Source organism: Molossus molossus, unplaced genomic scaffold, assembly GCF_014108415.1.
Source record: "Molossus molossus isolate mMolMol1 unplaced genomic scaffold, mMolMol1.p scaffold_m16_p_10, whole genome shotgun sequence".
Taxonomy (NCBI): Eukaryota; Metazoa; Chordata; class Mammalia; order Chiroptera; family Molossidae; genus Molossus; species Molossus molossus.
In genome coordinates, this window is record NW_023425345.1 from 94,710,003 (window position 1) to 94,723,158 (window position 13,156).

The following is a 13,156-nucleotide window of genomic DNA, read 5'->3' on the forward strand; positions in this document are numbered from 1 at the left end:
CACATGAGCCAGGGTGACCTTGACAGTCGCTTCAGGAAGCCAGACGCCAGGGCTGCACCAGGCTCAGAAGGCTGGCTGGGGCTGGCTGGGGCTGGCTGGGGCTGGCGCGTCCGAGGCGCTCCATAAATCCTGGCTGTCGGTGGCCCACCACCACCACCACACCGTCATGCAGCTACATCTTTCTCTGGCTTTGCAGCTGGTCACGGCACTTCTAGGACACTCTGCCAGGCTCCTGAGGGCAAGGGTTTTTTTCCCGTTGTTTTCCCACCTCTTTTAGGAATCAGGTCACCATAGGTGCAGAATATTGGTGGAGCTTCAGCTCTACGTTAAAACAGAGCTTCCTGGTCCTGAGCTGGTGCAGGCTAGTACATGACCTTGGGCTTCTTAATTTTCACCCGTCCATGCACCTGGATTAGCTTCCGAAAGCACTCTTGTCTACCAGTCAAGTTCCTCTACTTTACATCCCAAGGAAGGGGCAACATTTTATCATGTGCTGTCTTGTTAGAACATCATTTTATGAAATGTTGAAACAAATGGGTCATGAGAATCCTGTGGGGTGATTGTTATTACGGTGTCGGTTGAAATAGAACTTAAATTAACCACTGGTTTCTCTTACCTGCTATTTTGCTAAGATTACCCATCCCACCTTGCTGTATGCAATCAGACAACCCACAGAAATTTAAAACTACTCAGATTCTAGGAGCTTACAATATGTGAGGTTGTCCTCGATTGTAGGGATTTGCCAGGATGAGGCCGCAAGGGACCACGACAGACAGAGAAGTTGGCTTCTAGAAACGCCTGGAAGGTGCTGATGGGGCTGCCCCCCTGCGGCTTTGTCCAGGCCCGTGGGCGGCCTTCCAGGACAGAACTCCTATTGCCCGGGTGCTCTACAGGCTTGTGGGAAACAGCGCGTGAGGTACGGGGCCCTCAGGACAGTCTCTGGGACATCAGGAATTTCAGCACCTGGGCCACCTCCTGGGGTGAATGAGCAGGTGGGGCCAGGCCTGGGGCTGCCCGGAAGGACCAGGTGGGCTGTGGGAGCGGCAGTGACAGGCCTGAGCCTCGGGCACTGGTGAGACTGCCTGGCCGGCAGGTTTCTCGGGTGCTGGGCAGAGCTCGGCCCACTGGGCCCAGGCAGGGGGCCGCGGAGTCCGCCCGGACCGCAGAGGGAAGCCTCCACTCACCTGCACGGACTCCTGCCCCCTTAGGGCTCAGCCTCCCCTTAAAATAAAATTGTTGTTGCTGTTCTCTTTGGGGAGAATGGGAGTGTGCAGAGGTGTCTGTCTCCAGGCACATGCATGAGCGAGGGTGTGAAAAAGGAGTCCCTCTTTTTGGGTTACCAGCCACCTCTCTTCTCTCGCTCAGTTCCCACCCACCCGCCCTCCTACCTCACCGCCACAGAAGCTCCCCAGCAGCCAGCAGTCTGGCCCGTGACAACCCCGGCAGGAGCAGCACCGTCCTGGGCTGGGTCCCGTGGGAGCCCCTCCGTGGGGGGCCCTCGGTGCTGCCGGAGGGGGACCAGGAGGGACCTGTCTGAGCGCGCACGAGGGTGACAGCGCCCGGTGCCCTCCCTGCCTGCTGCCCTCAGAGCGAGAGCCTGACTGCGGTGGGCAGACCTTGTTTCAGAGGGGCTCCAAGGCCCCCGAACTGAGGGGTCCTGGGCGAAGCACAGAACCTCTCTGAGCCGCAGTGTCTCCCTGGGCAAAGAGGGGAACTACAGCGCCCACCGTGCAAGGCAGTGCAGAGAAATGTGTTACGTGTGGAGAAGCGGTTTATAAAGCACAGGAGTGATGATCAGGTGGGCGGACAGCGGAGGATGGGGCGGGCTTCAGCGCCAGGTGCAGAAGCCGCCCAGAGGGCGCAGAGCCCGAGGGAGCCTGGGCCTCCCGGCTGTCAGCTCCGGGCATTTCTCCCCCAGGAAGCTGGAGGGAGGTTTCAGTGGAAGTGGTGGCCAGAAGGGTTTTGGTGGGGACACCTTGGAGGTGAAGTGCAACTCCTGGTTCCAACCAACCCCCAGCCCTCCTTCCTTTCAGAGGGTTCCCATCCCCTTCCTCCTCCCCCCTCCCCCTCCCCACCCCCTCTCCTCCTCCTCCTTCCCCTTCTCTTCCCCCCTTCCCCTTCCTCCTTCTTCCTCCTCCCCTCCCTCTCCCTGCCCCTCGATCCTGGGCTGACTCTGACCCTGGTGTGGATACTTTCTAGTCCCCCTCTGCTCCCCCACACTGGCTCAGGCCCCCGGGTGACCTGGAGGAGAACTTGCTCCCCCAGACCCGAGCTCTGGGCCAGTCCCCCACCTCTCTAGGCCGCAGTCTCCTCACGTGTAAACCAGGAGTGTGAGGGGCCCTTTCTGTTCTAAACATTCTGCTATTTTCTTGGTGCTGTTAATTTTTCTTTATGGTGCCATTTTTCAGAGTGGGGGCTGGCGGGTGTTCAGAGCCTTCCTGGTCCTTGGACTAATAGGGGTTTCCTGGCTTGGTCCATGGGGCCCAACCTTGGCTGCCCTGCCTGACCCTTTAGCCCCCCACAGCCTGCCAGGGGCAGGTGCCCCCTGTTACAGGGAGTTTCTGAAGAGCAGCCAGGAGCTCAGTGCTGCCCCTGAGCCCCCGGGAGTGGAGCCAGGCTGCTTTCCCTGCCTGGGAAGAGCCGGGGGGCAGCGGGGCAGCGGGACGGGCACCCAGATGCCCGTGTTCCTCTCACCTGGCTGGTGTGAGGGCCTTTCAAAGACACGCAGATGTTTACAGATAGAAGACCCTCAGAGAGTAACTTGTGCGATATCCTTCCATTTGGAATTTGGGCTAGAATCCAGCTCTTCTTGATTTTTGGTCAAATCTCTTTCCTTTGCTCCATGCTGGAGTTTTAACCGCCAACTGTGACTGCTGGCCAGGGAACACAGTGACCCGACCTGTGCCGGGTCAAGGCCCCAGCGGGCTTCCTCAGTCCCACGCGTAGCAGGCGCAGGCAGGAAGGGAGCCCGGGGGTCTGGACGCCCTGCATTCTGCTCCACATCACCAAGAGCACGGGAGGAGGGAGGCCCTGGGGTGGCCCGGGCCGGGAAGGGTGCGGACTACCTGGTCCCTCTGCTGGGCGGAGGTTGAAGACAAAGCTGCCAGGGGGCTGCTCCGCGGCCTGGCGGTACCACAGAGGGAAGTGGTCCATGGTGAACACGCTGGCCTTGTCTTCGGGGGTCAGGAACTCCCTGCAAGGAGGAAGATTGTGGTTTCTCCCTTCACGTCTGCGAACAGGTTCATCCCTTCCCCTTTCCCGTCCACAGTCAGCGTGGCTGGGCCAAGGGAGCGCTTCCCCTCTGCTTCCGTGGACTTGCAGGTAGAAAGCATCAGCTCCTCATTGGTGGCGCCCTAGACAGTGTCCCCAGTACTTCTCTCTTCCAGAGTCAAATGCTGCTGCACCAGGAGGACACATTAGCAACTAGAAGAGGTTTGAGGCCTGCATTTTGAAACAATACTTTCCATTTCTATGTAAACTGCTTTGCCTGCGGGGGTTTATTTCTTCAGGATATAGCCTGATTTCTTTTTGTCTGGCTAATTAGCATGTCTGAGTGAGGAAATTGTATAGTCACCTCCATCATCAAGCTAATACGGGAGCATAAATCCCCTCCAAACGGTTACTTCCAAAGCCATTGCCTCTAGGTTTTAGAGTGTATTATGAGCTTTCTTTTTTTGAGCGGCTTTATCTTGCTAATTATGGTTTAGCATTCCCGGAACACAGGGAACACAGACCGGCGCGGGAGGGGGTGCTGGGCCAGGAGCAGAGTGGGAGGCAGGGAGGGGCCGGTGGGACTAGGAACGGCCTGTGGATGATCCACAGGGTGGATCCCCCTCAGGTGCGTCCTTGAGGTGAGATGTTAGGACTGCCTGGCTCACGTGTCCCAGAAGCAGACCTGCCTTGTCTGGTGTCACGGGTTAGGAGCCCCCGAGTTGTGCAGTGTATGTGAGGCTGTTTCTGGAGGCCGGGGTCATAATCAGGACGGTCTGCCTGTGAGATTTCCCTCTTCCACCCCAGACGGCTGAGGGAGGATGCAGGGAGGGCCCGAGATGCTTTTTCCCTTCTCACTGTCAGACGCATTCACTTGTCCAACCTTGGCCGGACAAAGGCATGTGTGAGTCCGGCCGGTGTGGCTCAGTGGTTGAGCGTCGACTCATGTACCAGGGGGTTGCCTGTTCGATTCCCGGTCAGGGCACATGCCCAGGTTGTGGGCATGATCCCCAGTGGGGCCATGCAGGAGGCGGCCAATTGATGTTCTCTCTCATTGATGTTTCTGTCTCTCCTTCTCACTTCCTCTCTCTCTCAAATCAATAAAGGGGGAAAAAAAAGACATGTATGATTTTCTGGTTGGGGTGAAATCTAAGGGGTGAGGAAAGTTTCCCACACTGTTCGAGGCCCAGGGTGAACCCACAGTCTACCCGCCAGTCTAGACCCCGGAGCTCTCTGCGTGTCTCTGACAGGCCGTGGGAAAGGGCAGCAGGCAGCATGTTCCTCTGTTTCCACTTCGGGGGAGCGAGGGGAGGTGTGAGCGGGAAGAGCAACTTCGTGTTTTCCTGGAAAGCCGGGTTCTAGCAAGATGGACCCGAGAAGAAGCTCAAAGAGGGCGCTCACAGCTGAGCGCTGGGACTCAGAGAGGAGCCGCCCCTGGGCGGGAGGTGAGGACAGTGGGGTCCGGTCTGGAGCCCCTCAGCTCTCCTCTAGTTGCCTATTGGAGCCTGGTGGTCTGAGAGCCGGGGGTGGGGGGGCTCTGCTGGCCCCTCCCTCCCAGGGCCCTTCTCTGGGCTCCGCTCTCCCGTTGCAGCAGTGCCCAGTGGGAGGGCCCGGCTGGCTGGTCCCTGGCAGAGCAGGCCTCTCCCAGAGCCGGGCTTTGCTGGGAGCAGGGTTGCCCGGCCTCAGGAGGGCTGACGTGTTGTCAGGAGGACGTGTTGTCAGGACCGGCCCTGCACACCGCACCACCCTGTAGGACGGTCAGTGGCATCCTGCCTCTACCACTGGATGCCATTTTCTATAACCAAAATGTCTCCAGACATTGCCCAGTGTCCCTGGGGTGGGGGTGGGTGCAAATCACCCCGCGTGGAGAATTGCTGGCTTAGGGGATGGGGAAAGTGTCGAGAAAGGAGGGAACACAGCCAGAAGATTCAGCCTGTTGCAGAGACCTGCCCCAAGGGAAACAGTTTCTGGGTTCCCCTCTGTGGAAGTGAACCTCTAGAGGACTAACCCTCCCAACTCCAAGGTCTCGGGGGCTCTCTTGCTCCACTGGGCTGCCCCCTCTTCTTTTGGGGACACCTCCAGGATGAGTCCAAGCCTGGGTGGACAGGTTACTTTCTGACCCTCCCACTGTAAACTCCAGCCCTTCCCCCTCCTTGCCTCTAGGAGTCCACGCCCTGCCTGCCCACGTGCCCAGGGGCAGCCTACAGGGGTCCTGCTCTGGCACCAGCACACTCACTTGTTGGAGATCTTCTCAGAGCCCACGAACAAGCTGCTTCTGAGGAGGCCGGCCCGGGTGCCCAGGAAAGCCATGTCTACCATGCGCTCGGACTCCCTGTGAGGAGACAGGGCAGGCGTCACCACTGGGCAGCACAGAGCAGGTCCAGGAGGAGGGCACAGGGAGCCAGGGCAGGCCCCGAGGCCCGCCAGCACCTGGCCCATCTGACTGGGGGTGGGGCTCCCCTGGCAACACCCCTCTTAACAATGGGGTCCCCTTGTCCTCTGCTTCTCTGCTTCTTCAGATCTAGCTCCTGATTTGTCCACTCTGTTGCTGGGGGAGTGGGCTCTGGCAGACAGAAGGAACTCAGGAAGAGTAAGTTCTCAGGACAGGCACATACACAGCACCTCACAGTTCCAAAGCCCTTTCATCTATTCCCCTTGTTATGAAATGTCAAAGGAGGAACGGGCACTGCCCCGTCACCCCAGCGATCCTGCTGGACTTCATAACCTTGCCAACGGATTTGAAAACAAATCCACTGGCCAGCTGGAGTGTAACTATTTTTTCCGTGATCTCAAAACCGTATTGATATGACGATGCACCAGGGTGGCAGTCAGCACCTCCTTTGTAGTGTTATTTTTAATTTCAGCCTTACTGAGGTGTAACTGACATAAAATGGTAAGATATTTTACGTATATGTTGTCCAGGTTTGCTATATGTCTGCATTACGAAAGGATTCCCCCACGTCTATCACCTCCCGCAGTTACTGTGTGTGTGTGGGGACACTCAGGCTCTGCTCTCAGCCCATGGCTGTCACAGGACCGTGTTATCACTGTAGGTGCCATGTTTGACATGAGATCCTCAGCCCTCGTGCACCTCGTAACTGAGAATCTCTACCCTTTTACCAACCTCCCCTTAACCTCCCCCCGCCCCTCTCAGCAACCACATTTCTACTCTGTTTTTGTTTCATTAAAAAAAAAAAGGTTTTATTAATTTTTTTAGAGAGAGAGGAAGGGAGAGAGATAGAAACATCAATGTGAGAGAGAAACATTTATTGGCTGCCTCTAGCACGCCCCCTCCTGGGGATGGAGGCAGCAACCCCGGCATGTGCCCTGACTAGGAATTGAACTGGGACCTCTCAGTCCATGGGATGACGCTCAGTCCACTGAGTCACACCAGCCTGGCTCACTTTTTGTTTTTAAAGATTGCACATGATGGTGTATTTCACTTAGCTGCTAGGCTGGTGATTTATTTATTTATTTTAAATTTGAGCCCAGTTAGCCACCAGGAGCCCTTCTCAGTAGGTATTTTTTCTCAGGGTTCACACCATCAGTGGTGCCAACTCTCGCTATCTCATGTTTTTGATGGCATTCCAACAGGTGTGAGATAATCTCATGTGGTTTTGGTTTGCTTCTCCCTGATGATTAATGATGTTGTACCTGCTGGTCATGCGTATATCTTTGGAAAGATGTCTATTCAGGTCTTCTCTCCCTTTAGAAAAACAATCAAAAATTTTTTCTATTGAGTTGTGTGAGTTCTTTATTTTGCATATTAACCCCTCATCAGATATACAGTTTACAAATATTTTTTTCCATTCAATAGGTTGCCTTTTCATTTAGTGATTGTTTCCTTTGCTGTGTGAAGCTTTTTATTTTTATTTATTTATTTTATTGATTTTAGAGAGAGAGGGAGGGAGAAGGAGAGAGACAGAAACATCAATGAGAGAGAACATCAATTGGCCGCCTCCTGCATGCCCCCCACTGGGGATCTGGCCCACAACCAGGGTATGTGTCCTGACCAGGAATCGAAACTGTGAGCTCTTGGTGCATGGGTTGATGCTCAACCACTGAGCCACACCAGCCAGGCTGTGTGAAGCTTTTCAATTGCGTGTAGTTCCACTTATTAATTTTTGCTTTAGCTTCTTTTGCTTTTCGTGTCAAATCCAAAAAATTATCGCCAAGATTGATGTCTAGGAGCTTACTCTCTCTGTTTTCTTCTAGTAGTTTTATGGTTTCAAGTCTTACGTTCAAAATGTTTAATGCATTTTGAGTTGATATTTGTGATTGATGTAAAATAGTGATCAAGTTCCATTTTTTGCCTATGGCTATCTAGTTTTCCCAGCACTATTTGTTGAAGAGACCATCCTTTACTTATTGTATATTCTTGCCTCTTTTGTCATAAATTATTTGACTATATATGTGTGGGCTTATTTCTGGGCTCTCTATTCTGCTCCATTGATTTATGTGTTTGTTTTATGCCAATATCTTTCTGTTTTGTTTACTAAAGCTTTGTAATATAGTTTGAAATCAGGAAGTATGATGTCTCTGGCTTTGTTCTTTCTTAAGATCACTTTGGCTATTTGGGGCCTATTGTTGTTTCATACAAATTTTAGGATTGTTTGTTCTACTTCTGTGAAAAATGCCTTTGGAAGTTTAATAGATATTGCATTGAATCTATAGACTGCTCTGGCTAGTATGGGCATTTTAACAATATAAATTCTTCCAATCCATGGGCATGGACTATCTTTCCATTTATTTGTGTCTTCAGTTTCTTTCTTCAATGTCTTATAGTTTTCAGTGTACAGGTCTTTCACCTCCTTGGTTAAATTTGTTCCTAAGTATTTTATTTTTTGATGCAATTGTAAATGGAATTGTTTTCTTAACTTGTCTTTCTGATAGTTTGTTATTAGTGTACAAAAACTTATTTTTGTATATTGATATTGTATCCTGCAACTCTACTGAATTTGTTTATTAGTTCTAGCAGATGTGTGCATGTGTGTGTGTGTGTGTGTGTGTGGAGCCTTTAGGGTGTTCTAAATATAATATCATGTCATCTGTAAATAAAGTTAGTTTACTTCTTTCTTTCCAATTTGGATGCCGTTTCTTTTCCTTTTCTTGCTTAATCTTTTGTCTAGGACTGCTATTATTATGTTGAATAAAAGTGGGAAGAGTGGGTATCCTTTTCTTGTTTCTGATCTTAGAGAAAAAACTTTTAGCTTTTTTTTTTTTTACCACTGAATATACTTTGGCTGTGGGCTCCTCATATATGACTTTATTTAATCACTTCTAACTTTATTAATATTCTTGCTCCTAGCCCAATTTATTGCAGGCTATTACCCAATTTCTCTCGGCGCCTGGATTGGTGTTTTTGGTGAGTGTATAAGGTAGCCAGTACCTAAAGCACTGACAAAGGGAAGAGCTTTTTCATCAAAGCTCAGCTGTGTGGCTGCTGGGGTTTCCCTAATGAATTTCTGTGATGAAGGCTGCACCATATAATGTCAACTGATAGTACCTGGTGCTGGATTATAACACTTGGTCTACAGTCTGGAAAATCACTGAGGAAGGGATCTGGAGATGCAGATGGGGCTGCCCTCTTCAGTGTTGCAGAGACCAGACTCTGGGGGTGAGGCCTGGGTGCCTGTGTATCTTTAAAAATCTCCTTGATGCATTTACTTGTTCAAAAGCAGAGAGAATTGTCTAATAAGACCTCTGCATCCATCCTCAGCGTCAACAGTTCCCAACCCATGGCAATCCTGTGTCTTCTGCGCCTCCCCAACCCTAACTAGATTATTCTGAAGCAAATCCAAGAAATCATTTTGTTAGTAAATACTTGAATTTCTATCATTAAAATATAAGGAATAAAAAATCCTCAGTGCCATTATCACACCAAATAAACCCTCACAATTCTTTAATGTTTAAATAATATAATAGCTTCGTGAATTTTAAAAATTTGGTTAAATCAGAATCTGACTTAGGGTCCGTGGTTGGTCTCTGTTCCTCTCTCTCTCTCTGATATTTATTAAACTGTAATTCATGTGCCATACAATTCATTCATTTAAAGTATAAAATTAAGTGGTTTTCAGTATTCAGAGCTGTGGAAACACCACCACAGTCAATTTTAGAACATTTTCATCTCCCCCTTAAAGCAATCTCATACCCATGAGCAGTTCTTTTCAGTTTTTTATTATTTACTTATTTATTTATTTTGGCACACGCCCTTAACGGGAACCGAACCCGGGACTCTCTGGTCCACAGGCCGATGCTCCAACTGCTGAGCCAAACCAGCCAGGGCTCTCTCCAGCTTTTTAAAACCTTTTTTCTCCGCTTTCCCTCCCTCCTTTTATTTTCCTTGCAATTCATTTGCTGATCCAGGCATTTGTCCTGTAGAGTTGGCCTGGAGTGGCTGGTGGCGTGCGATGCTGTGGTGTTATTTAGCATGTTCCCTTGTCCCCTGTGTTTCCTGTGAACTGGCAGTTAGGCCTTGGGCCCGGCTGGACTCTGGTCTAAATTCATCAAGACGCACACACTATCCGATTGACTAGGGGTTGCAAAGTAGGGCTATTTCTCGTCGATATTTGGTTAGCCTGAGGTACAATTTGCACAGAAGAGGCAGGATGAATCATTGGGTCTCTTTTTATTTACCAGTTTTTAGAATAATGAGTTGGTTTCCTCACTTCTTCCAATGATGGCCAATAAGGCCTTTCCCCCCTCAGGATCACTACGAGTACAGGGTTGTATACATATTTAATGTGTTTTGCTCCATTGCAGTTGTTATGACTTTTGCTGCTCTGATTGTCCCACCTTTGACCAGTGAGAGCCTCTTCAGGTGGCTCTGGGGTCCTGTTGACACAACGTCATTCGTCTTTGGTAACTTCTCGCTTCCTGGTCTGATGAGATAGTCCCGATAATTTTGTACATTTCCTGCCCCTGTCCTGGAATCAGACATTTCTCCAAGGACCACTCACTCATTTTAATGAGGACTTTTTAAGTGGACATTGAAAGTTCACAGTATGGATCTAAAGTGTCATGAGGTTGGTCCTGGCAGAGGACAAAGCTGGGATACTCTTTCTGTTTCTTTCAGAGAAAATACCTCATGAGCTCACCGATATTTCCAATTATATTTAGCATCACATCTAAAAATTTTGCGTCTCTTTCCTCTTCAGCTGAGAATGTTGGTTCCTAATGACATTAACATAATATTATTTGCTTTATCAATCAATATTGTTTGGGTATAACAGTGTCAATATTGTTTCTAGCAATATGGTTATTGAACACAGTTTAAGATTTTATTTATTTAGTGTTTCCAGTTCTGTGTTCTTAAGTCCCTTGAAAGAGTTCACCCATGTGTGGGTATTTCACGAACTTGATTCACTGCTAAGTTTGTTTCATTTGCTTTCAATTAAAAAAAATTTTGTTTTTTCTTTATTGATGTTAGAGAGAGAGGAAGGGAGAGGGAGGGAGAGAGAGAAACATCGATGTGACAGAACATTGATTGACTGCCTCCTGTAGGCCCCCCACTGGGGAGCAGGCCCACAACCTGGGCATGTGACCTGACAGGGAATCGAACCGGCAACCTCCTGGTGCATGGGTCGATGCTCAACCACTGAGCCACACTGGTCGGACTGCTTTCAATTTTTTACAGCTTCTATTTTAAATTGAAATTTTGTTTTATAATGATATAAGTAAAGCATTTACATGGTTCCAAAGTCAAATATGGAAAATAAGGCATATTCAGAAGAGTCTGTTTCTGTCTCCATCCTCCCATTCTTTTACTCTTTCCATAAGAAACATTTTTTATTTTCTTGTTTATTGTTCCATTAAACTATGTATATACATGTGTAAGTAACTATGAAAATATATTTGCATTTACTCATTTTAGGTAAACAGTGGGGGTATTAAACAGACTTTTCCCCCATCACTAAGATCATTCAATAGCAGTATATAGAGATATTTCTCATTTTTCTCACTCAAGTATTTATTTTAAATTTATTTTTCAATTATAGTTGACATACTATATTATATTAGTTTCAGATGTACAACATAGTGATTAGGCATTCATATACCTTATGAAGTATACAATAAGTCTAGTACCCATGATTAGTCTAGTACCCATCAGTCACCATGTGCAATTATAATACTATTGACTATATTGTCTGTGTTGTACTTTACATCCCTATGAGTATTTTCATAACTGGCAATTTTCACTTAATCCCTTTTACCTTTTTTTGCCCATACTTCTAATTCCCCTTCCACTTTGCAACCATCAGTTTGTTCTCTGTATCTATGAGTTTATTTTAATTATGTTTGTTCATTTATTTTTATTTATTTATTTATTTAATTTTATTTTTGTTACAGATGTTTCCCCTTTTTTATCCCATTGACACCCTCCTCCTGATCCCCCCTCCAGCCCCGTCCCCGGCTTTGTTGTCCATGTCCATTAGTTATGCATACATGCACATAAGTTCTGTGGTTTATCTCTTCCCACCCCCCCACCCCCTCTTCTGAGGGTTGTCAGTCTGTACCCTACTTCTATGTTTCTGGGTCTACCCTATTCCTCAGACTGTTATATTCATTATATTCCATATATAAGTGAGATCATGTGATATTTGTCTTTTTGTGCTTGGCTTGTTTCACTTAGAATAATATTTTCCAGGTCCCTCCATGTCGTCTCAAAGGATAAGAGATCTTTCTTTCTTACAGCTGCATAGTATTCCATTGTGTATATGTACCACTGCTTTTCTATCCATTCGTCTACTGATGGACACTTGGGCTGTTTCCAGATCTTAGCTCTTGAAAATAGTGCTGCTATGAACATGGGGGTACATATATTCTTTCTGATTAGTGTTTCAGGCTTCTTGGGGTATATTCCTAGAAGTGAGATCACTGGGTCAAATGGAAGTTCAATTTTTAATTTTTTGAGGTAGCACCATATTGTTTTCCATAGTGGCTACACCAGTCTGCATTTCCACTAGCAGTGCACTAGAGTCCCCTTTTCTCCACACCCTCGCCAACTCTTGTTTGATGATTTGTTGATGGCGGCCATTCTGACAGGTGTGAGGTGATACCTCATTGTTGTTTTAATTTGCATCTCTCTGATAATTAGTGATGTTGAGCATTTCTTCATATGTCTCTTGGCCATTTGTATGTCCTGTTTGGAAAGGTGTCTATTCAGCTCCTCTGCCCATTTTTTAATTGGGTTCGTTGTCTTCCTTTTGTTGAGTTGTATGAGTACTCTATATATTTTGGAAATTAACTCCTTATCTGATGTATCCTTGGCAATGATGTTCTCCCATCCAGTGGGTTGCCTTTCCATTTTGATGGTTGTTTCTTTTGCTGTGCAGAAGCTTTTTAGTTTGATGTAGTCCCATGTGTTCATTTTTTTTCTTTGTTTCTGTTGCCTTGGGTGATGTATCAGTGAAAATTCTGCTGTGTATGATGTCTGAAATTCTGTTGCCTACATTTTCTTCTAGAATTTTTATGGATTCACGAGTCACATTTAAGTCTTTTACTCATTTTGAGTTTATTTTTGTGTATGGTGTAAGTTGATGGTCAAGTTTCATTTTTTTTGCATGTAGCTGTCCCATTTTCCCAACACCATTTATTAAAGAGGCTGTCTTTACTCCACTGTATGCTCTTGACACCTTTGTCAAATATTAATTGAGCATATTGCCTTGGGTCCATTTCTGGGTTCTCTGTTCTGTTCCACTGGTCTCTATACCTGTTCTTGTGCCAGAACCAGGCTGTTTTGATTATAGTCATTTTGTAGTATAACCTGATATCTGGTATTGTGATCCCACCTACTTTGTTCAACTTTTTCAAAATTGCTGTGGCTATTCGGGGTCTTTTTTTATTTCATATGAACTTTTGAAGTATTTGTTCTAGTTCTGTGAAATGTGTCATTGGTATTTTGATGGGGATTACATTGAATCTGTAGATTGCTTGGGGTAATATG

At 47.7% G+C, this 13,156-nt stretch overlaps 1 protein-coding gene across 1 annotated transcript in view; it reads right to left on the reverse strand.

The window, feature by feature from the left end:
- The window catches only part of CACNA2D4 (calcium voltage-gated channel auxiliary subunit alpha2delta 4), a 116,008-nt gene that overhangs the window by 43,546 nt on the left and 59,306 nt on the right, over positions 1-13,156 (reverse strand). The window contains 2 exon segments of the mRNA XM_036250900.1: positions 3,066-3,193; positions 5,447-5,542. Of these exon segments, the coding sequence (XP_036106793.1) occupies positions 3,066-3,193; positions 5,447-5,542 (224 nt within the window).